The following is a 25,499-nucleotide window of genomic DNA, read 5'->3' as shown; positions in this document are numbered from 1 at the left end:
CAGTCTACCATGACCATCTAATTCTTCAAAACTGTGAATTCATGGTGTAATGTTGGACACAGAATGAGGACTAGTGTGAGCGAGGGCTGTATATTCTCAGGTTTCATTTTAGGTACAGTACAATCATTTATTCATGGCTTGTTTGTAGCCATACAGTTATTGCTCTCAATTAATAAGTAACAAAGCTTTTATATAACCACCAAATTCTTGGTCAACCATCTTCAACTTGACATGATATTATTGCCACTGTTGCTGAATGTCCTTTGGTCAGTCCAGAGTTTAGTGCATTTGACAAAGGGATAATTCTTACACCCCACTGTTTTAATGTTATGAGGGGCGTTGATGGGGGATGGAGAGGACGCCTCCTTTCAATCCCATCAATTCAGTGCTAAGATCAATGTCAAATACAAAATGAATAATCAGGATTATATAGATCATTTAAAAATATAATCAATGAAACAAATCGGAAAACATCAGATCCATATTATTCGTCAATATTATTCAGACAAAATAGTACAGAATTTAGTTTTAAAAAATGACAAATTATGAATGATTTTGCAGGTTCTGAGGAGATTACATTATAACATAACCTGTTTAAATTGTCCATGTTCTCTATCAGTGTTACACCCTATCCTGGTGGTGTTGTAGGTTATAACAACAGCACCCTTTGTACTTGACATTAATGTACACAGTTTGGGGATAAATTGTAGATTTCATTCATTTCTAGGGAATAAATATGGGAACATTACATAAATTGCTGACACAGAGCACAAACACGGAGTTTCAGACTTTGAAGCAAAATGTGTGACAACACTCCCTGGTTTCCCCATATAAACACACTTTGCACCAAATGTTCTCTACAGTTCATCATCTAACACATCCTGCTCTCTCTTTCCCTCTCTAACCCACTCCAATACATCTACAAATACACGCTTTACCGCCTTCGCCATTGATAATCTCATGCTCCTGTCTCAGCAGGACTTCATTGGGATATTGAATGTCGGTTTCCACACCGGAGACGGTTAATGAAAGAGCAGTATTAATCTGCCTTCAGGTGGGGGAGGTTTTTAACACAATCTAACCTAGTTTAAGAAGCCCATAGAGAGACTGTACAAGTAAACCAGATCTGCGTTTCAACTCCCATCGAGGGAAAAACTCTGCAAAATTAGACCTTCAGGCGAAACGCTGGTCAGATTAGGCACAAAGCCATCGATGAAATTACTGAGGTCAGATACGAGGCAAAAACGATTCATTCATGTGTGTGCATGGCAAACGGAGCGTGAATATGTATTGCATATATACATAGAAGATCTTCCTTATTGACTCACATATCGCCTTTTGGGAACCGTAAGAGGAAGGCAATTAACTCAACCCTTGGGATTTGATAAATGGGTAAAAGATTTTAGAGGAACAGAGGGTGAGACGAGGATAACAGCTTTTGCTTGCTCAATCCATTCTGCTGTCTTATTGCCCTCACCCCATCCGTCATGAACATATTAAACATTCCCAGAGTCCTCTGGCCTTGATTAAGAACCCTCCCGAACTCCATGAATCCTGACCATGAATATTGAACATTATATCAATGCAATGAATCACTGAAATGTTTATATCATGAGCCCAAGTTTCTCTTGAAATGGTAAATGGGTATCCTCGTATCAAGTAATGCAAGTAGTCATTTAGATGATAAATAGTTAATTACATTGGCTTTTTTAATTGCAAGCATTTCAGAAGCATTAACCGTACCGATATTATTAATGATGCTCTGGCATTTCTAAAATTGTGGTACAATATATACGTCTTGCTTGAAATTAAAAGGCACTCAAATGAAAGTAAAACACTGCTATGATAAAGAGAATAAACATAAATTCTTTCATCTATCAGTGCTTCCTTGTATGGCGTAATTTATTCTCCCACAGGATCAGGTAGATGTATTTTGCATAGCACAGAGCTGAAGCACAAATAGGCATAATTAACTGTGACAATGGCTATAATATAACACTCAAATGAGTTTATGCCAAAGCACAAAATAGAGCGAGAAATTAAAGGCTAGTGGGGGAAGTTGAAGGCAAAATGTTATTACTGCAACTACAAACTGTTTTTTACTGAATAAAGGAGAAATTAAATAGTATAAATGTGAAATGTTATTACAATTTTTATATTATACACACTGGTGGTGGTTGAGGAGAGACCCCCACATGATTGTAAAGCGCTTTGGGTGTACGGCAATACACAATAAATGCGCTATATAAATGATTCATTCATTCATTCAATTGAAAATATGTTTTCTATTTGTACATTTTAAAATGTAATTTATTCCAGTAATAGCAAAGCTGCATTTTTAGTATCAATACTCTAGTTTTGTGTCACACGATCCTTCAGAAATCATGCTGATTTGCTGCTCAAGAAACATTTCTTATGATCAATGTTAAAAATAGTTTTGCCGTTTCATATTTTTGTGGAAAGTGTGATACGAAGTTATCAAGTTTCTTTGATGAATAGAAAGTTGAAAAGAACAGCATTTATTGAAATCGAAATCTTCTGTGACATTATACAGGTCTTTACTGTCATATTTGCTCAATTTCAAGTGTCCTTGCTGAATAAACAGTTTGAACAGAGTATTTTATTCAGTTACAATCTTTTGTGGATGTTCAATTATCTTGGTGGAAATACGCATGAATGAATTTGTAGAGGCTTGCCACTACGTGACTCAAGATATCTGGCAAAGACACAACTTACACCATAGTTTGTGGTTGTCTGAGAATGTACGGGTGTTCTGTGATAAGGGGAAACCCCTATATGCTTCCAGCCAATTCTTGTGACAGCTGCACGGTTGTTGCTGACTGACAGCTCACTAGACCAGTCAGGTTACAGATAGGTGAAGAAATACACCGCCCCGCCCCATCTAGGTAGCTGAAAATAGATATTGGCAACTGATTTCAGCTCAGCTGTTTCACTTCCAAAGCTGACTGTTTTATTGTCAAATAACCACCCACAGGCACATTCTTTGAAAAAAAATGACGTTTAATTCTCAGTACAAAGATATACATAATCTGACATGCAAACAAACAGTAATACCTGCAAATTATTTAACAATTTTCTGTACACTTTCAAGTACCACATTTTGCCAGCAACTAAAACAAAGAGGTCATTTAATATAACCCACTGGAGGTGCAGCTGCAAACAACATGCATAAAGCACGTGCACAGCATTTATAAATGCTCTTATAGTGACCGTTCACCAAAAATGACAATTCTATCATCATTTACTCACCCTCATGTAATTCTAAAACTGTATGACTTTTTCTTCGCAATGAAAGTCAATGGGGTCCAATGTTGTTGTGGCCCCCATTCATTTCATGTGATCAACAAAAAAAACATGAGGGGGAGTAAATGATGACAGAATATTAATTTTGGGTGAACTATCATGTTAAAAACAAGACTCAGCTGCATAGTAACTTCCTAAATAACAGTTTTGCCAAATCCTGAAATAATGCTTTAAGATTTACCGGTAAGAAATCCTGAAAGAGGCAAAATAATTTGATCGTGTTATGTAAACGTTGTGTAAAAAGTAGAAAAAGAGGTTCAGAAAATTTGAGAAGACTGGTATTTTTAGACAAGACGTTTAAACTGATCTGTTGTCTGAGGTAGACAGCTGGTTAGAACCCGCTGCCTGTTGTGTGCAACACCTGATATTGGGCAGATAATTGACCTCTGACCCCTGAACTAGACCTCCCTGGCCAGTCTAGAGCCTTAAAAAGCAGTTTCCATGGCTTCAGCTGTTGTGGATACAGCACGAGCAGCATTTTCACATACAGTCTGTCATCAGCTAGGAGGACACACATGTACATCTCTGTCGGAGACTTCTTGTTTCTCGCCTGCTAACACTCGGCTACGCTTTGGTTAAATATTATTATCCACAGCAAATATATATGCACAAAATTTACAAAGTAGTGCTTCAGTGACTTGGGATATGGAAGTAGAACTACAGTCAACCGTGGACTTTAAACTGCCCATGCTTGAGTGGCCCATTTCCCTTTTTACCCCCTCTCTCTCAAACCCCCCTTTCCCCACATGCACCTCCTCAGCCTGTCAGAGTGCATCATGGGAACACTTCAGCCTGCCAGCAGATTGTCCACGGCCGCCAAGGGCATGGATGAATAACTTCTATTCATCATTATCTGAGAGAGAGAGTGAGAGAGAGGGGCAGAAGAGAAAGAAACAGAGGAACTGTTATAGAATAATCAATTCACTTACGACACAGAGATCTGAAGAAAACTTCCAGGCTATATTCCTGATGTCAGAGGTCACAATAATAGTCCATAAGTCCATAATCAGGAGTTAGCCTTGAACACACAGTGTAAATGCCAGAAATACCCTCACATCAATCAGAGGCTGCTACATACACAAGCAGACACATGTATGCGTCTTAACCCAAATGATGTGACCTGACCCAAACGCCCCGGAACTGCTCAGACTTACACAGCATGTCTTGTGCTGCATACATCAAACAAGCAGTGCCTGCTCTTGTAGCAGAACAGTTAATCTATTTCACTCTTCCTAAGTCTGTTTGAACTTGTGAATGAACTGTACACATTAAAGGGAAAGTTCACCTAAAAATTAAAACTCTTGTCTTTAACCCTTAAATGCATACCTCAGGTCTTTAGCGACCCGGGACGTCATTTACTACCCTCTCCCTCCTTCATTTTTTAAAGTTAGACATCAGCTTTCTTAGTATTCCTCAATCTATTCATTATAAACAATAACAAGAATTTTTTTTTTTTTTTTTTTATGTTTTCTGATTAATTTTTCATAAAAAGTGTATAGGGTCGCTAGAGACCCGAGGTGTGTATTAGTGTGTATATTTTTTCTAAGCAAAAATTATATATTCAAATATTTGATGACTCAAAACATGCAATTCACCTTTATTCCTTGGGGTGGCACTGTTTAATAGACAATAATGACATGATATTTCACTCCTAATCACCTCAGGCTTAAAACAAAAGAATATCCTCAGCAAAAATTGAACTGGTTTGAATGGCTATACTGCAGAGCAATTACTGTATACCATAAAATATAAAATGTCACTGTCATTTGATGGTGGATGTGGTAAATAAGCTGCCAGCGATCAAAACTACTGATTTTGAAGTCACTGAAAATGGTAGTTTTGCGAATATGGTTGAGATCGCGAATATGAGCCAGATGCTGAATGTACTGTGGAAGTGCGCTCTGACGATGACGGCGAAAGTACAATCATCTGCTTAAATTGAACCCTTCTAAGTTTCTAAAGGTAATGAAATATGCTTAATTTTATTCTTCTGTAATGGTTCTTAATATATCAAGAGAGTTTTTTTTGCTGTTGCAGCAGTTTAGGATCCATCCGTGCTGGATGTATAGGTCTGGGTCGCTAAAGACCCAAATATGTAAGAGTGATTGGCGAAACATTCATGCATTTAAGGGTTACGGTCCGCTGTGCCGTTGCTGTATACGCAGTGTCAGAAATCTCTCGGATTCCATCAAAAATATCTTAATTTGTGAAGATGAACAAAGGTCTTACGGCTTTGGAATGACATGAGGGTAATTATTATTACTATTATTATAAGCAATAATAATAATAATAATACAATTATATATAAATACATTTATTTATATATATTATGGAAACAATATATAAATATCATAAATCATATTATAACTTTGGGAATTTTTTGTTATTGGCTTGTATTGTAAGTCTAGGGACTAAAAACTGGAAAAAATAGCTGGGGAAGGAGGACATATTATGAGTATATGGTGTTATTATTACTATTATTATTAATAATATCAATAATAAGTGATAAATAAGATGATACATTATACATAATATTTTCATTGTTTGGAATGTACATAAGTATAATGTATTATTAGTAATAAAAACAATATTTTGGTGTAATTTAATAAAGTCATTATTATTATTAATAACAATAAATTATACATATTTGTACACACACACACACACATTTATTTATACATACATACATACATACATATACAAATACATATTGGTGCTGGGCAACGATTAATCGCATCCAAAATAAACATTTGTGTGTACATAATATATATGTGCTGTGTATATTTATTATGTATATTTAAATGCACACACATAAATGTATATATTTAAGAAAAATATGTTATGTATATACATTAAATATTTATATATAATATAAATTATATGAATATAAATATATACATGTAAATATTTTCTAATTATATACTGTATGTGTCTGTCTTTATATATACACATAATAAATATACACAGTTCACACACACATATATTATGTACAGAAAAACTTTTATTTTGGATGCGATTAATCGTTGCCCAGCACACACACACACGCACAGGCTATGTCTGAATAAAAACTCAGTCTCTTTATGAATGTGTATGTGCATTTTCAGTGTATTCTCAAAAGTGCTTGATTCACACCGTACTGAATGACATAATTGCTCTCTTTTATACCCATTCATGTTAAATCGCTCCATTTCTGCAAAGATCTGATTGAATGAACTAGTGCAAGAACTTGGGGATTAAAGCAAAACAAAATCCTGAGCCTTTTTTTCGAGGGTTGGGGGGTTGGACACATACACAGGGTTATTTGGCGAACAAACAAACAAACAAAAAACATTTGAAAATGATTTTCCTTGAAATTACCTGATAAATAAATTAAGAAAACTAAATGGTACAAATGAAGTGCTGCACACGCAAAGAACGCAATGACTGTGGCAACTTCATGTACATGAACAATCATGTACATAAATGCTGCTAACATATTATTGTAGCCCACTTTGTGCTGTTTACAGTGTTATTAAACTTTAGCCATTTATATGTTTATAAGCAACTGAAAAAAGCACAAGTGTCAGGATATATCAAAACATCTCCAGGCCCGCAAAACAATTAGAAATATTTATACGTTTTATAAATGATTTAAGGCACAGGTTTATAAGTGATTTATGTTACAAATCTAGTGAGATAATGCACAGTTTTCCCAGATGAATGTAAACTCACCGCTTAGCAGAGGAAGAGTTTAGCCCCTTTCACACATACAGTCTTTACTGGTAAATTAAAATCCTTTTCAAAACTACCGGTAAATTTGTTCTGGCATTCATATAGTTCTTATGGAGATGACATGATTATTTTGAGCTGTTTACAAAGCTCTGCTGCTTTTTAAATAGCTTTTCTATGTAAATATGGCGGTCTTTGACCATTGCGCCTCGCAGCTTTTTTTAATGAATCGCAAGCTCGAGACACAGCCACTTCTTTTCCTACTATCTTTTTTTACGATGCCAAACCCCACACGCCAGAGATCCGGCACGGTGCCGGAGAACTTTAAGCCCTGGCAACTGTATGAACATCAGATGAAATGGTGCATGAATGGATCCGAGAGTGAGAATGTGTGTGTAAACGCTTTACCTTCCTGGTAAGCTCCATCTGCCATCACCAAATGGAGGATTTTAGGATACAAGTGTTGGTGCTCAGTTCCCAAAATGCTTTGCACCATGCTGGAGCCCATTGCAATGTTCTCATCTTCATCCTCATGAATAGCCTAAATAAACAAACAAAACTCATACAAATAACAATCTGGATATGCTGGATAAAGTCAAGTAAACCAATTAAAAGTCCAGTGCCTGGTGCAACCACCTTCGAAAAGGGATAATTTACCTAAAGATAAAAGATTCTTTCATCATTTACTCATCTCATGGTGTTACAAACATACATGACTGACAGAAAATTGGACAAAAAAGAAAGAGATACTAGAACCAATATTAGCCAAAATAACTTTTGTGTTCCACAGTAGAAAGTCAGATTTGGAACGACATGAGGGTGAGTAAAGAATTTTTATTTTCGGGTGAACTATTCCTTTAAGTTAGCAATTGTGAAGTCATTATCACTACAGGGTTTCTTAACTGAAGGGGTTTTTTTTTGTAACCGGCAGCAAAAATTACAGCAAATCACAGCAGTTTACTGCACTTCCAGTGTGACAAACTATATAAAAAGCATCATAAGGCAGCACATTTAACATTCTTAAAGGTTAAGGATAACATCTGTATCTAATTCCCAGAATGAGGCCAACGGCTAAAAACAAAACTTGGCGTTTAAAAATTTATGAGTGTCCTCATCTAAGAAGTACATAGCTGCATTGTTATTGGTGGTGTTTGACCACTAAAGACCTCTTAGTTATGCAGTATTTCCGCAATGCATTCATCCGGGCACAAAACCACTGAATCTCACTGGAGACATGGTGAGAGTTGACATTTAATGCAAAACCGAGGAACTCAGACCTTGATCTTGTTGTAGGCTTGAATGAAGTTCTCAAAGCCCATGGCCTGCTCTAGATGGAATCGCAGCTCCTCCAGACGACTGAAGATACTGTCCTGTTGCTCTAGTTCTTCGTCGTCCTCTTCCTCGCTGTCATCTGCATTCATACACATGCACAGAGATAAAAATATACTACAATCTATCAAAGTTCACACAGTCAGAATGTATTGTTGTGGAATATTACTAATACTACGCTGACCTATGTCAGTACTGAAAGTGTTAGTTGCCAATGTCATTCCACACTGTAGTCATACAAAGCCAATCAATCATCAAATTTAATTAGCCAAAACAATATCTTTAGCTCAATAAACACAATACTTGTTTTAATTTTTAGAGAGCTTAGCACAAGTTAAACAACGTTTGTTTGTTGCATTTAGGTTATAGTTCCATTGAGTTGTACCTGTTGATGTGGTCAGTAATTGTTTAGTTGTGTTTGAGGATGGTGTCAACATTTGCGTTCACATTTGAGGTTAGCTGTTGTTTTTATGAACATGATTAGCTATTGTGCTGCATTTAAAGTGTCTGTTAGCTGTTGACCTGTGCTTGCAGATGTAGATAGCAATTGTTAGCTGTGTTGTAGTTTGCTGTTGCACTATGTTAGCGCAAGTGGCTTGCAGTTGTTAGCATAGTTAGCACAGGGGATTAACTGTTGTACTATGTTAACGATTACGGTAAACTGTTGTGGTGTGTTTGCAGATGAAGTTAACTGTTGTACTATGTTAACGATTACGGTAAACTGTTGTGGTGTGTTTGCAGATGAAGTTAGCTGTTGTGGTGTGTTAGCAGATGTGGCTAGATACTGAACTGTGCTAACGGATGTGGTTAGCTGCTGAGCTATGCTAACGAATATAGTTAGCTTTTCAGTTGTGCTAGTGGATTTGGTTAGCTTTTAAGCTGTGCTAACAGATGTGGTTAGATGCTGTGCTAGCAGTTGTTTTGGTAGATGTGTTTAGCTTTGCGCTTGTTTAGCAGATGTGGATAACTGTTGTGCTGTGCTAACAGAACAGGTTAGTTGTGTCACTGTGGTTACAGTTAGCTATTAGCCTGTTGCACTATGTTCGCGGTTACGGTTACCTGTTGTGCTGTGTTGAAAGATACAGTAAGATGTTGTGTTGTGTTTACGGATGTATTTGTGGATTTTAAAGTTAGCTGTTGTGTTATACTGTGTGCACAGACATGTTTGTGGATCTTGTAAGCCGTATTGCTGCATTTGTGGATGCAGATAGCAGTTGTTTTGTCCTGTTTTCGGCATGTGTTCAGCCTTTGTGCTCTGTTTGTAGATATGGTAAGTATTTGCAACTGTTTATGGAAGCAGTCGTGATTGCATTACCAGACTGCCACTCCTCATTGAGCGGGCCTTCACTACTGTTCTGCTCTTCATCCTCCTCAACCTCCATTCCGTTAGTAACTGGCCCTTCTGGCTCTTCTTCACCATGGCTAGCATCATCATCTTCCTTAGCCATTCCATTAAAACACTCCTCCTCTGGACTGCATTTGTCAACACCAGCACTAGCCAACCCATTAAGACCAGCTGCCTCTTCATCAGCCGGACTACTGTTGGATCCACCGCCATCTTCCTCCTCTTCGTCATCATCTTCATCATCACTGCGCTGCTCCTGGAGAAGCCTCTCCATAGACGCTCTGAGCTCCCTCAAATCATCATCCTCATACACACTGAGAAAGATACAGTCATAAGTGAATATATGTGTGCGTGTGAGTGAGAGAGAGCAGGTACACATGCATGCACGTTTTGTGTGCCTTACTCCTCAGGTTCAGACTGCTCATCCGCTTTATCCTCCAGATCTTCAATCTCCAGGTTGTTGTCAGGAGCGACTGCAACTTCATCTTCTGCAGCATCACTGAACACTTTACTGAGGTCTGGTAAGGAGCACGTCCTCAGCATCTGATAGATCACACACAAGTGATATCAAACATCACAGATCAGAAATATTCATGTTATTTTGAAGCAAATTCTATACTCGAATGCTCAAGTGCAAAACTTCCTCCTCAGTTTTCTCAGACTATTTATGAAAGTAAGCTTCAAAAATGGCTCAACCTGTAAGCATGGTTGTCTTGTCACAGCCATGAGCATGTAAATAACAGGATGCATCCATTTGTTATCTAGAGGTGCAGGAAGTTCAGCAAACATTGTGCTGTGGGGTAGCACCTGTGTCTTGGCATAGACTGAAGGATCCTAATGTTAGAAACAAGCATTTGAAGTTTTTTTTTAACAACATCCCTGTTTATTTCAGTCTGACCTTCACAGTTTGTGCAGCATATGTCACAATGTAATGCAGCCTGTGCAAAGAGGTTGTCATTGAAGGATGAGGCAGAGCCAACTATATTGCACCTGACAGCAAACTTAAATAAGCACTGTTTTTCAGTTCATCTCACAAGTGAAGAGGGTGTTTACATGGAAGACTTAGAGGCACAGAAGCAAAAAACATCTCAATTAAAGCTTAAGTTCAAAATGAAGTGCATAGTTTTAAAAAGATTTCCAAACATATAGTCCCAGTCCCATACTTGCAATACTGCTTTAACCAATGCTTTTGGCCTGGTCTGGATGTTCAAACAGAGCAATGTTTTTATACTGCCACAGCCAGTGTTAACACTTTTAAAAGTCATGATGTAACCGAATTAGAATCAGATTCTTTCAAGTGAAACTTAGTAAGATGTGGTTCAATTCATGGTTGATTGAATGGAGGCAGATCTAAATGCATGCTTGCACTTGATTGTAAGAAATAGAAGAGGTTTAAGCTGATTAAATGATTGGAGAAGCCCAACATATGTCACCAGAGAGAAGTCTGTTATTTCACCTGAAGATTTACATTATAGAATATAGACAGGGTGAATTTCCATTTCACGCTGAGTTTAACACTAGTAAATCAATTTACATATTGTTGATTTTGCATATTAAAGCTAGGATAGGAGAAAATACTGCAACATCAGAAAAAAGTAACGCTTTTATTATACATCTTTAATTCTAAGGGTCAGGGAGAGGTGAAACCTTGACATTTTAATTGGACTATAAAAGTATAGAAAATGGCTCTTTAATCAATATGAATTGGAACAAGAAATGCACAAGCACAATCTCTAAGATGTGGTTCGAACTTATTCAATCTGAATCGTGTGCAGGAATAAAACGACTTAGCTATTTAACAGCCAGCATGGACTTAAAATGGTCTCCAAAGAGCAGAGGAGGGCTTTAATATCGGCGCAGTCATCCATTTCCACCACAGCCGACGGTACAGAGACGCACTGTGTTCTCGCACTTGCACAATGGAGAGGAGTGCTAAACTACTGATTAAACAGACTCACAGCCTGCGCTGAGAAAGACGGCATTTAGTGTGTGTGTGTGATCTGACTGTCCAGTTGTCCAGAGGGTTGGGTGCAAGCAAGCCAAAAGGCCAAATGTGTGGGCATGTTTGCAAAAGTTTGGGTGTGAATGTTAATGTGCTTTTGTGAGGGCAAAGAAAAGTATTTGTGTATGTGCGCCTGTGGGGTGGGCGAAAAAGTACACAGGCCAGCGCAAAGTCCTTTGGTTTACTGGCACATCAAGGATGTGGAAGAATCGCATTAATAACGCTCCACTGAGGAGCTCAAACACACACACACACACATATTCAGCAGTCCTTCCAGCACAGCAATGGCCCGAGGCACATCCACACTCTTACATATGCCCATCCTCGTATATGCACACACCATTATGTGCGTGCACACACAAATTTCAGTCTGTGGAAAACAAATCACCCCAAACAAAAAATTATATGAGATGTACAAATCTGAGCTCCTCTATCATTCTATGCAAAGTGCTACACATTACCGAAGGCTGCCATCTGTTTCTCCTTCTATAGTGCCATCTCTTTCTTCCTCATAGTCTTTCTCTTGCCCTTTTTAGTGCTCTCTTCCTCTCTTGCCTTGTAGTGTAATCAGTGTGATAAATGGCAGCAGTGGGATCCTCCATTACTATGCTTTGTAATAGTCGTATATCTTTCAATTAAGACAAACACACACACCTGGATTTCTTTACAGTGTTGTTTTTGTAAACTAAACTTATAACTATTAAACTGAAAAAAAAAAGAAATCAAATATAACTATATTAGAAAAACTAATATAAAAAATATGGACATTAGATGAAAAACTTGATCAACAGATAGAAAAAAGAACATTGAAGAAATACTGCTGTTAATTAACTGAAAAAAAAAAAAAAAACTGGGGGGGAAAAAATCCAAAAGCACATTAAATTACCAAAACCAAACTAAAATTAAACTGAAGTCTCAAAACATAAAAATAAAAGCAAATATTAATAAATAATATATTAGTATATAAATAATACTTCAATAACACTAGTTCTTAAGGTAGAACTATGCATTTTTAAAGATCATTACAGGCCTTTGTAGTTCATTACAGGCCTTTGCAGGTTTCTTCTTTCCTCTCACAGAACAACTTGCTAGACAGTAATCAGTCAGGTTTTAAGAGCTGATATTCTCAGACTTGCTATCTGTCACTGAAATCCTGTGGCCGGTGGGAGATCGTCTATCTTCATTTGGCTGGACTTATCTGCAGGATTCAATACTGATAACCACAAAACCTTACATTCTCTCAATCCTGGGAAACATAGGAACTGTACTTTGCTAGTTTCAGTCCTACTTCACAAGAAGAGGAGAAGGGTCATGTCAGCTAACTATCGGGGTACCTCAGGGTTCGGTGCTCTACCCCCTCCTCTTTATGAGACAACATCAGCACAGACTTTGGCCTGCCCAACAGACATTTCAGCCCGGATGAAAGAACACCAACTTTAACTTTACTCCTCGTCTAGCCAAGAACCTGGGAATACTATTTGCGATGCTGTTTGTGAAGTTCATTTGGTCGTCAAAGCCCACTTCTGAAAGTGGGCTTTGAAGATCAAGCAAATCAGCTTGATTTTGAATCAAAGCAAAAACCCTTAAATATTTGAGCAAGCTAAACCACTCCTTGTTCTGGCAGATAATTTCTAGACTGGATTGTAATGCTTTTAGCTGACCTTCCTGCATGTGCAATCAAAACTCTCCAAATGATCCAGAATGCAGCGGCATGTCTGGTCTTCAATGAACCCAACAGAGCGGACATTACGCCCCTTTCTGTCTCATTCCACTGGCTTCAAGTTGCTGCCCTCATCAAGTTCAAGGCACAGAGGCTTGTGCACAGAAGAGTCACTGGATCTGCACCCTTGTAACTACACTCCCTTTTGTAAATGTGCATTACCTCTACAAATCTGTGCTTCTGTTAACTCTTTCACACAGTGTCTCATTTACATTTCTGTAGTAGTTAAGGCTGGAATACACTACGCAACAATGCAATTTTTTTTCAGATTTAAATGTGATTGTGTTTGCTCCAGTTTTACTCTAGTTGTAAATTTTGGCCAGTTTAAGTTGACAGATTTCACAGAAAAATCACACTGTGTTTGATGGGCACAAACTTTTAATGTTTTTTTTTTTTTTGGCTATGATTCTATCCGCTTTCATAGGATATCAAACAAGTTGGATATTACAACAGCCCCGTTTCCACCACAGGAACTTTCCCCAGGAACTAGAAACACTAGGTGTTTCCACCGCAGGAACCAGAATCTAAATAAAGTTCAATAAAAGTGAAATAAAAATTTGCCCCTCAGAAAGTCCCTGCTCACGAGGTAGTACTTTTTCAAAGGTCCGGAACTTGGTTGAGTTCTCGCAGCATTGTATTTCAACCACCATCTATTCGCATAATTTTTTAAAATATTACTGTTATTGTGTCATGAAATGTAGTTTTAAAAGTATTTAAGGTGAGAATGTAGTTGTTTAAAACTCAAATCTGCGGTTTATTTATAAAGACCGCACCTATTTGAAAATGTGCGTCGCCTATTTCGGAGACGTGAGGTCCACGCAATCAATGGGAGATCACACTCCCGAGTCGAACCTGCAAAGTCCAAACTACCAAGGATGCAAGTCCAAAATTTGTCCGCGCAGACCTACGTCACCAGACTATTAGCCTAATCTTCTCAGTACTTTAGACAGTGATGGAAATGCAGACAGCAACAGGTCTGGGGGGGAAAAAGTTCCTGGGACAAATTGTTCCAGGTAATTTCAGGGAAAAGCAGCTATTGTTTACATATGTCAAGTGTTACCTAGCAACAAGGTCCATGTCTCTGTGTGACAGCAATTACAATGTCGGCAAGTGTGCGTATGATGCCTAGATCTTTTCAGTTGTTCAGATTCTAAAAGTCATGTAGTCTATTACTGCCTTTAGCATTTGAACATCTGGCCAGAGTTTAGTGTGATTGATTTACAGTCTGAACTAACATGCGAAAGAAAACAAATATAGACTCACACTAGTTACAGTGAGGTTCTAGTGCTCACCTTTGGATTGTTTGTGTCAAAGAGGCCAGTGGAGAGGCCAATGAGAAGTGTGTCTCCATGCCTTTGGGAGCGCAGTGGAGAGACAGAGCGGGAACGTGAGGCGATGGAGGAAGAGTCTTCCAATGAGGACTGAGCAGACAGAATGGCCAACGCTACTGTTCGCCTGTGAGCTGGACTGCTGCTTAGCTTCACAAACAAAGACTCATCTATTGAAAAAAGAAGAGGCCAACAAAAACTTGTTTTTTGTTTTTGACAGTGGAGATTCATTCAAATGGGCATTCTTTAAGCTTCTGAGGATTAACATTGTTAGAAAATAAATGAATTTTAAAGGGGATACTGGAGCGCTTTGATATGGTGCATAATGAGACATGCTTGTGTGAGAGGGAGATAAGATGTCTTAGCATTGCATTTGAGACTACCTGCAGGTTCAGGGTGTTTCTCTTCTCTTTGCGTTATCTCTGTGCAATCTGCTTGTATTACTCTGCCCTCTGCTGGCCTAAAATAAAAATAAAAACAATTACTAAAGGAATAGTTCATTGAAAACAAGTTGTCATTATGTCCACTACTGTAAGATAACAATATTTCAGCATTAATTAAATTGATAAATATACAGTAAAGACATTTAAAATGTTACAAAAGATATAAAATAAATGCTGTTCTTTTGAACTTTATATTTATTAAAGAATCCTGAAAAAAAAATTATCACTGATTCTGTAAAACTATTACACAGACAGTGTTTTCAACACTGATAATAGTAAGAAATGTTTCTTGAGCACCAAATCAGCATGTTAGAATAATTTCTGAAAGATCATATCATGTGACACTGAAGTAATGGCTGCTAAAATTTCATTTGAAAAATAATATGGGAATAAATTTCACATTATTATTATTTCACTTATGAAATAAGAAAAAAACACTTTGTGACCATAAAAGGAAAAAAAAAAAGGAAAGAAATCCTACCAACCCCAAACTTTTAAATGGTAGTGAATGTTCTAAACCTGTGTGCTGTTACTCTTAAAGATGTAAGCCAACTGTTACATAATTCTTGTCATTCGACAACTGTTCTGTGACAGTGACTAGGTCTGAGCGATTAATCAAAATCAGATTGTAATCGCGAGTTGAGATGTTGCGATTTGCTAATCGCAAAGCCTGTGATGTGGACGCTATATGAATCTGTTCCAGAGCAAATGCATGACTGCCAGCCTTGAGTGGCAGTCTTACTAACCAATTGAGTGAGCGCACCTCCCTTCTCCCCAATCAGCACTTCTCTAGCCAACTGTGTAAATGCCCACCATAAAAAAAACTAACAGAAAACAGAAAGCAGGAGAAAGAGTGGGATTATGGTGCCTACAGGGTCAGATCGATAGTTAATATTAAATTAATATTAAAAGAAAAACATATGTAATATGAGATTACCGAACAAAAAAGGTAATTTGCAAGAGCTGTGTCACAACACATATCAAAAACTCCCTTATCGGTTCTGCTTTCAGTATTGGAGAATAAAAAAATACATTCTCAGATGTTTTATCAGTAAATGATTCTTCAAATATTTCTACTTGTGTCAGGCTGTTTAGGTGAAATTTTTGTTTAAATGATAATACATAAACATTTAAAATGTAGTACTTTAAATAATAATTAGATTTTTTTTTTTTGTATTAAATTCAACATTATAGAGACAGATATAGATGTATAGATCAGCTATATATTAACATTGCAGTAACACTGAAAATAAAACCTTTCACAGGTTTGAAAGAAGTTTGAAAAAAATCTGTATTAGTTTTAACAGTGATACAGATATTAATGCCAAAATGATGCTACCAGTTCTCAAATTCTGTGGAAAAAAAAATGCTTACAGAGACACTGGAGTGTCATTTGTCCATGCTTGCATTACATCTGCTGGTGGCGGCTTTGAGGTTTGCTGAGAGGCTTCAACCAGAACTACTGACTCCATATCATCCACCACTGAAAGGACAGAAAATGTTTGTTACAAACAGTAACAAGTGCAAAAGGTCTTACTATGATCTGAATTTCTACGTCTCAATCTTGAATCATAAGGTATCTCGCTAAGAGTAATGGATTCATTTTCAGTGTAACACTATTCTCACCCTCTGTCTCACTTTCTCCAGACAGAGTCTTTTCTGTCTCTTCTGTAATTTGTGGGATTAGTTCCCGACTTTTAACCTCTGCTGTGATTGGCACGGTCTCCTGAAATGTCACTTCTTGTTTGGCAAGGCCAATGGCAGGCTGGCATGGCTGAGGAAGAGGCACTTGTTTGGTTTCATGAGTGACATCTAAAGACTCTTCAATAAGATTAAGGCTTTCTGAGGAAAAAAAAAGACAAATAAAAACTCAGAATTAACAGGAAGCTATTGTCAGTAAGACTGAACACATCACACAGATGAAAAACACTGATCAAAGACTCACCAGTCAGTGTGTCGTCACAGGTGCTGGCGGGATCTAGTTTCTGGGTAAAGGGCTGGAGCTCTGCCTCTTCCAACACCTTCAGAACCTCTGAGTCTGGACTCTGCCCCCAAGCCTTCCTTAGCCCCTCCCCCTGCCAATCATCCATGCAAATGACTTCACCTACTGTTTTTTCTGAAACAAGTTAAAAATAATAATAATAATTATGTTACTGCATATAAATAAGTCACCGATTTTATTATATACAATGGAAACACCATAATTATGCTCTCTGGGCACAGAATACTAGAGATCTAGCCTTGTTTGTTATTAATCCAGTTGCTATAGAGCGGCTGGAGTCCCAGTGCATGTAACAACACACCATCCATGGTTACAAAGCAAAACAAAAACACTCTCTAATACATAATCTATTCACTCTGGAAGTAATAAGGATGTATATAATTAATTGGCTACTTTTTTTCTGTATCTAGTCAACTAGCAAAAACAAAGGTCAAATTATTCAAATGTGCACCTCAGCCTGCTGTAGCCATCAATTTCTCACTGTAGCACACCTAAATGTTGCCTTCATAACTGAACGCACTATGAATATGTGATGCTTATGTAATGAGAGTTGATGGTGTGTGCTTTTCACTTCTGCAATATTTTGATTCTTGTTGGCACAATCACTTCTCATTAGAGTCTTGCAAATGTGCTACAAGAAACTTGGTCACTTGTCAGGTTGGTATCTGTGAGTCTATGCAATCAGTGCCGCAGAGCACATTTTCTTAGTAGGCTAAGAATACAACCTCCATCATTTGTTTTTCCACAAGTGCTCTGTGTTTTATCAAACACAAACTATCAGTTTGATGAAATAAAGAGTGTTGGATCAGTTGCAAAATCTGCATAGACTACAGAATCTCAGGATGAGGACATTTGCCTGTTAGCTGACCTGCTGTTGTAAGGCTAGTTTCTTCCAGAGTCTGCTGAGCCACAGACAGAAGAGGGGCACCATCAGTCTGCCATTTCTTCCTGTCTCCACCAGAGGGATCATTCGTCTCTGGAGATGCTACCTGAGACACTGAGATAGGACAAGAGAGGGGAAACAGAGAATGTGTATAGTACTCATATGACATGCGTATAGAAAAGAGATGAATTTTATCTTTTATTACTGACCTACAAAACACAAAAAAAAGCTAATAAAACTAAGTCTGTTCTGATTTGACTGGTCTTTAGTATTTTAAACATCATAAATAGTTTTATCAAATTTAAGATCATAAAATGTCTTAAATATCTTAACTGGTATAATAAAGCCTTAATTAACAATGCAAGAGGTATTACATTTGAGGATGGAAAAACAGGAATTGTGATACGGCCTAATGTGATTATTAAAATTCAAAATATTTGAATGTAATCGCTGTATATTTCAAAGTAAAAAATACTAGTCAACCTATAATTCATGTGTGTTGATATATTTGTGCATAAAACAATTTCAAAACATTTGTATAATGAATAAAACACATCTTGAGCATTTTACACTTGCAGTTACCCTATTTTGTTGATAAGCAAATCAGCAGCCTGTTTAATTAAAGTCCCCCTGTAGTCAAATATTTTATCCCTTAAAACTCGTCTTTGATCATCAAAATGACATATTTAAATGTTTTTTCTCATGCCTTAAAATAGCTTGAATGTAACTCAGCACCCTTGCCTCATTTACTATACGCTGATTTATGAATATGCAAATTAGCCACTCAGTCTCAGCAGCCAGCTCCTCCTGGTCCACTGAACTGTAGTAAACGCAAAACAATGGCATACACGGATAATGACTGATAAAACTATGTTTTTATAAGCGGACAACTACAGTGAATACTGTAACATTTGTTAAAGTTACTTACTTGACGATGTTGTGTCCTCAAAATGCCGTTAAAGACTGAATGCAGCCGTTTGTGATTATAATTTGTGCCCGTGAGCAACGCGAGTAAAGTGCAGACGCTGATGCAGGAGAGGTGGGTCTGACTCCGGGCTACTTTTGCAATGTTGCCGCGGGTTTTAATGCAAATTAGCGGTTCTAAATTCACAGTAAACCACGGCTTCGTGGGTTTTTTGCTCCAATTTATGTTTGGTTTTGTGCTGGTATTGGTATATTTTTCATGCTAGTGATAGGAATCGATCCCTTGATGTGATTGGTTATTGGTTTGTGACGTAGCAAACCGAGGGCTGTTTCAAGCCGCATTTCTGGGAGTGCCATTGGGAAACTACAGTTTTAAAGATAAAATACTCACCAATGGTGTTGATTAATGGGTTGGCACATGGTTTGTCTAAAAGCATTTTAAAAATACCACAGACAAATAAACTTGATTTTCACTACAGGTGAACTTTAAGTAAAATGTGAATTTGTGCCACGGCCTGTTTAATTATGTTATTACAGCAATAATAATAACAACATATTGATGAGAATGTTGTGTTTATACCTGCCAGAGTTGCGCAGGTCTCCTCCAGAGTTTGTTCGGCTACAGGCAATATGGGTGGAGCTACAGCTTCCCATTTCCTCCTATCACCAGCTGTAGGAGGTCTTTCTTCTGTGATGGAAGGCTGGATCTGTTGAGGAGTTGAGCATGGTGCACTGCTGCAAGGTGTGGCATCTTTCACAGTATCTTCCTCAGTGGTCTGGACCTTCTGATTAAGTCTGCGAAGAATCTCCTTCTTGTCACTCTAAAAAAAATAAAAAGCATCTCATTATAGTGACAAATTATTCAATAAACTGTTCTCTTGTATTAATGGTATTTCACAGATCCAAAAATGCATTTCCCACCTGAACACCTGATGTTTCTGCTTTAAGGGAGTCCTCTTTCATAGGAGAACTCTGTCCTGATGAAATCTACCAAAAAATAAATAAGCATTGCATGGCCATTTAAACAATCACAGCAAAGATGATTTAATCAGTGTGATGGGTGACTAACCGCGCCCACATCCTTCAGAGCAGCAGTCATGGAGATGGCTGGAGTGGTGGGTCTAGAGGAGGGTGTGGCTGAAGCATCTTCCTGAGGGGTGTGGTCAGATGGCTGAGTGGCAGGGGCTGCAGGAGGTGGAGCTCCGCCCACAGCTCCAACAGCAACCTTCACTCCTCGTGCAACAAGCTGCTTTGTCACAAAAGATAGGACAAAACAAAAGGCACAATAAAATACATAAGAGATGGATGAGGAGAAATGAGGAAAGAGGACAAATTTGGGAAAGAAAGATGACATACATGATCCTCCCATGCTTTCTTCTCTCTCTCATATGCTTCTCTTCTCTTCTTTTCCAGCTGCTCTTTAATTACAGCAGCACGAGCCTTTGACTGGGCCTTACATAAAAGCACACATTCTTGATAATTGTTTTACTCAAATAACAGTCTGGTTGCTTTCGCATTCTGATACTGATACTAAGACATTTATACTTTTATACATTTAAGACCATTTAAGAATCATCTAAGAATCATGGTTTCCACAAAAATATTAAGCGACACAACTGATTTCAACATTGATTGTAATAAGAAATGTTTCTTGAGCACCAAATCAGCATATCAGAATGTTTTCTGATGAATCATGTGACACTGACGTAGTGTTGTCAAAAGACCCGATACTTCGGTACAAAGTCGGTACTAAAAAAATTAAAACATCACGGTACCAGGTTTTTTTCAAGTACCGGTGGTATCGAGTACCCGGTCAATGTAGAAAAATGCAGAAAACACAGAGGGAATCTCGGAATCCAGTTATAAAAACGGAATTTACAGTTTAGCACGGAATGTTTTGCATCTGCCATCTCAATGTGGACATAAATACATAAACAACATCTCCAGAACTGCTCTGAGAGTCACTTCACGAGCATTTTACTGTTTCATTCAAGTAAAACCAGTGTCGTATCATATAGCAACACACACACAGAAATGTAAAGGTATTCAAGGCTACCCGTCAAAAAAGTTTATCTTAAAAGACATTGTGCCAGAAATATATTACTATTATTTAGTAGAATGTATGTGGTACTATTTCTACTGTTGAAATAAAATTAATAAATCTTTATTTTTAAAGAAATAAATCACACAATATTTCTTCCATATTTTAATTTGAACAAAATAAAATGTTTAAATTTCATAAATTAAAAGAAATTAAATTTGGGTGAAACTTGTATACTGTTTAACATAGTTTATTACTTGCGAAAAAACTTGAAACAATTTTAAATAAATATAAAGAATGGCATTGATTTTTGTACATTTTATTTTTGTTTGACTTTATTAATAAAAATATTATGTTTTTTAATTAGCATGTTTTTGGGTTTTGCTTTGGTACCGAGAACCGTGGATTTTCACTGGTATCCGTACCGAATACTGAAATTTTGGTACCATGACAACACTACACTGAAGACTAAAGTAATGGCTGCTGAAAATTCAGCTTTGCCATTTTTTTTAAATACCTACCAACTCAAACATTTGAATGGTAGTGTATATAATTACATTTTATTTTATTCAATTCAAATTATGCTGATAATTTATTTTGAAAGAATATATATTAAAAATGCAAAACCTTTAAAGCTTCGATCTTCTTCCTCCTGAGTACTGCCTCTTCACATGACTCCTGACTGTCTGATCCGTCACTGTCATACTGAGATAGACGGTCCAAATATAACAAATTAATCAATTTAATGATGTGTAAAAGCACTACAACTGATGCAAATAGATCATAGTAAACATTAAAATATGTATAATGATACAGCTGACAACATTATCAACAATAAATCTACAGTTGAAAGAAATGTCAAATGGGCCTAAACGTGGGTGCATATACCTTCTCTCCTCTGAGGCGAGCTTTGATCTGCTGGCGTTCATTAAAATTCTGTAGTCGGATCTGTCGTAATCTCGCCAAGTACTCCTGAGAAAAACAGTTCACATATCATCTCTCTTTGTTCTCTTCCTATTGTCTCCTTCTGACAAACATAAGAACAGGAGCAAGACACTTATTGTATACTGAACATGAAATATAATTGGTGAAATACATCGGAAAAGAAAAACAGCATTTAACATTTACACTGTATTGCGGGAACAGCAAACTTAAAGTTACAGCAGAATCAAAGCCATTCATTGATGAGGACCATAAAAAGCAGCAGTTAGTCTTCAGCTGGGATCCTGCAGATACACTGAATACTCTTCAGAAATAGACAAATAATGACGAGGGACCCAAAACAAGGGGCGTTGAAGCAGAATAACAATCCACACACAAAAAAGATTAAAAACAGCATTGGGGAATTTTGCCAGAATGTGGTATTGGATGAAATGAAATAATAAACTATAACATTTTCAGTGTATTTCACAGCCACATTCAACAAACATACACTGTGCAGATACTGGACATCAGATGGAGCTGGTGAGCAGATGCAGCAACATCAGGTGGGCATTTACAACTTAAAATAACTAAGGAACCGAACAATGAAGGGTTTAAGTGACTTGATGGATTGAGGAGTGTTGTTTGGTCCCAGACAGGACTCCTACCTCCTCCTCTTTGTTGACTTGGGGTCTCCTGCATCGGGAGGAGTTTGTCCAGCTTGCAAAGATGGCGGCCAGGTTTTGCCGGGCCCCCTATTCATCCATTGGTTAATCCGATATTACAAAAGCCACATAATTAAATGTATTATCAATTCCATCACTGACTTCAACACCTTATTTCTATACATCAGTTGTTAACTGGATGAAGACAGATCTGAATGTGAGCTTGTGGTTGATTGTAAGAAAGGGGCAGGATTTAAGCGGAGTAAATAATTGGAGATGTCCAGCATACGTCACCAGAGAGAAGTCTATCATTTTACCAGAAAATCAAGTTATGACATATTAATTAACTTTTTCGTGGTTTAATAGTTCACAATAAGATCAGTAAGATGAATGTACAAAAAAGATAGCAGTGTTTCCCATACGTTGACTTATTTGTGGCAGACCGCCACAATATCAAAACTGACCACCACAAATAGATTTTCCAAAAGGTTTTGATGAATAAACACACTTTTGTTGAATAAACATGGCCACTGCACGTTTAAAAATCAAAATCTGTTATTTTTAATCACTGTATTTCAAAAGGAATACGACTGTCTTCAGAAAATTTCATTTTCATTTTACCTTGCATGTAATGCATACATGATAAAGCAGTGTTTGTGAGCGGAGCGCAGCTTTGTGTACAGCGTTACTGGGGAAACCTAATTTCTAGCACTCTAAAAGTGTGCTGGCGGAGAATTCATTTGCACAATACATATATATATATATATATATAATATACACAAATAGAGTGTAAGGCTGAAGGAAACACTGGATAGGGTGTTTTTTCATATCACGTTGACCTTAAAGCCAGCAACATTGTAGATAAAGTGTGTACTGAAACCAGAACATTCATTTAACCAGAAGAAGCCAAGGTAAAAAACTCGTACCAGCTGTCCTTCTGCACGGACTTTATTCAGCATGGCTTCTCTTTTCCGCTGTAGAAACTCTTCCACCTGCTTAGCCCTCTCTGCTGCCAGCTGACCTCGAAACCTAGAGACAGAGAGATAAAAGAGGTCATCTTAGCTCTGCTTGACAGACCAGCAGACTGAATATCTGACAAACATTACTGATGAAAACACATAGCCACCTGACCTATTGGCATAATCGTTCTTTGAAATCTGCTCGTTTTGGAGACTTGCTTTACGTGGTTCTTTCCTGACATCCTCCTTAACAGGGATGCAGGCATGACCATTCAGTGACCCTGAGTCTGTAGCAGTGCTTTAATGATAATAACATATCACAGTAAATCAAAAATTATTAAAAAAGACAGGAATACAAAAACACTTGGCACAGTTTCTTTCTCAACCATCTCATTCACCTGCCATTGTCTCCTGAAGACTTGGCTCCTTCCCCAGCACCATCTTTAGGTGTAGGTTTGGATGGGTTTTCAGCTGCTGTGTGGACATGGTCAAATGGAGCTCTGCTTGGAGCTAAAGCAGGAACAGGAGCAGGAGTAGGGATGGGGCCAGGTACAGGGGATGGGCCTATTCCAGGGGAATGTGGTGCTCCAATGCCGCCACCACCACCTCCATAAAACTATGCAAAAATATGCACTGAATGAGAAACCTTAACAATATTAGTAACCTTTATTGACTAATCTGCAGCAAACAAGGAAGACTATTGTACCTTTCGCTCAGGACTGCTGCCTCCACTGGAACTGAGCACATGTCTCCAGCCCTGCTCCCGAGCCCGGTTTATCCGGTTCAGCTAAAATAAAAAGGTCCAAGTCAAAGTTTTAATATAAACAAATGAAACCAACATCAGTTTATTGTAAATAACCATTTGCAGAAGGGCACTGATCAGTTCACCTTTTCCCTCTCAAATCTCTTCATCTGAGCAGCCTTCAGTAACAACATCTAGAAAGAGAAACACAATTACTAAGGGGTCACTAACTCAATCAAGAGGCTTTTAAAAGTCTTTCTACCCAAGAGACACATTACAAATAGCATCCATCTATCTAATGAAACTAGAACAGCCGACATCTGCTGAACTTGATGTGAACTCATTCAATCACCACACTACAGGCACAAAACAAAATAAACATAACATTACATAACTTACAATTTAGTATGTATGTAAGTATATATATTCTAATAGAAGTCTCTTATGCAATTCTAACATGCTGATTTGTTGCTGAAGAAATATTTCTTACTATTATTAATATTGAAAACAGTTGTACAGCATTTAGTCAGGATTCGATTTTAAATAATAATCTCTGATGATGTCATGCCACGATGTCCTCAATTGCTCACCTGTTCTCTTTGCTTCCTTTCCCTCTCCATCATCTCCATCCGTTTCTTCCTCACTCCTTCCTGAAACAGAACATGGCCATGATGCTTTTAGACATGATGCAAACAGTATTTCTCATTACTTGTTTGCAATAGTGATGACGCAGAAAAATTTGTTTGTACAACTCTATGTGGCAAAGTGAGGCAAAAGCAGTCAAACGTCCATATATAATCTTGAAAGAATATTTTTTCCCAAAATGGATCAGTCATTGAACAATAACGTTTTAGCATATTGCGGCTCTGAAGGTACAGTAGGTCTAGACACATTTATAGAATGAACACTGGACTGGTGAAAGGGTTAATAAAGAAAGAGGTGGAAAAGGAAACAAAAATGTAGATGCCCACCATATGAATGACAGCAGTTGGAGAGAAGCAGAAGGACCAACAAAAAAAGAGGGGAAAGAAAAAAAGTTTCACTAAAGAAGAAAAAACAGATGTGCGTGTCTTGAATATTAGATTGTGATACTACAGCAGCAGGTGATAACTCTACCTAAATCTAATCTTTATCATTTTATTTAAATAATTAGAAACAGTTAC

The 25,499-nt window shown here is 37.5% G+C and overlaps 1 protein-coding gene across 3 annotated transcripts in view; it reads right to left on the bottom strand.

The window, feature by feature from the left end:
- Positions 1 to 3,006: 3,006 nt before the first annotated feature.
- Positions 3,007 to 25,499, bottom strand: part of LOC306843830 (serine/threonine-protein kinase Nek1-like) — a 30,029-nt gene continuing 7,536 nt past the window's right edge. Inside the window, exons 13-36 of one of the 3 annotated variants that reach the window (XR_013781870.1) lie at positions 24,927 to 24,986; positions 24,483 to 24,530; positions 24,301 to 24,381; positions 23,993 to 24,210; positions 23,767 to 23,892; positions 23,562 to 23,664; positions 21,938 to 22,021; positions 21,677 to 21,754; positions 20,365 to 20,460; positions 20,078 to 20,254; positions 19,930 to 19,995; positions 19,589 to 19,829; positions 18,070 to 18,198; positions 17,145 to 17,315; positions 16,826 to 17,041; positions 16,574 to 16,682; positions 15,140 to 15,216; positions 14,721 to 14,926; positions 10,110 to 10,249; positions 9,677 to 10,020; positions 8,310 to 8,443; positions 7,441 to 7,573; positions 3,420 to 4,177; positions 3,007 to 3,252 (exon numbers count right to left, since the gene is read on the bottom strand). Coding sequence is in view for 2 of the 3 variants with exons in the window: in XM_079375513.1 (XP_079231639.1) it covers positions 4,164 to 4,177; positions 7,441 to 7,573; positions 8,310 to 8,443; positions 9,677 to 10,020; positions 10,110 to 10,249; positions 14,721 to 14,926; positions 15,140 to 15,216; positions 16,574 to 16,682; positions 16,826 to 17,041; positions 17,145 to 17,315; positions 18,070 to 18,198; positions 19,589 to 19,829; positions 19,930 to 19,995; positions 20,078 to 20,254; positions 20,365 to 20,460; positions 21,677 to 21,754; positions 21,938 to 22,021; positions 22,639 to 22,725; positions 23,562 to 23,664; positions 23,767 to 23,892; positions 23,993 to 24,210; positions 24,301 to 24,381; positions 24,483 to 24,530; positions 24,927 to 24,986 (3,138 nt within the window). In the remaining variant the exon portion in view is untranslated. Of the gene's footprint in view, positions 4,178 to 7,440; positions 7,574 to 8,309; positions 8,444 to 9,676; positions 10,021 to 10,109; positions 10,250 to 14,720; positions 14,927 to 15,139; positions 15,217 to 16,573; positions 16,683 to 16,825; positions 17,042 to 17,144; positions 17,316 to 18,069; positions 18,199 to 19,588; positions 19,830 to 19,929; positions 19,996 to 20,077; positions 20,255 to 20,364; positions 20,461 to 21,676; positions 21,755 to 21,937; positions 22,022 to 22,638; positions 22,726 to 23,561; positions 23,665 to 23,766; positions 23,893 to 23,992; positions 24,211 to 24,300; positions 24,382 to 24,482; positions 24,531 to 24,926; positions 24,987 to 25,499 lie in introns of all 3 variants that reach the window. The other 2 variants (XM_079375513.1, XM_079375514.1) reach the window with 2 other exon arrangements.

Source organism: Barbus barbus, assembly GCF_936440315.1.
Source record: "Barbus barbus genome assembly, chromosome: 24".
NCBI classification, from domain to species: domain Eukaryota; kingdom Metazoa; phylum Chordata; class Actinopteri; order Cypriniformes; family Cyprinidae; genus Barbus; species Barbus barbus.
The sequence above is the reverse complement of the archived record's forward strand: the minus strand, read 5'-3'. Positions and strand labels throughout refer to the sequence as shown.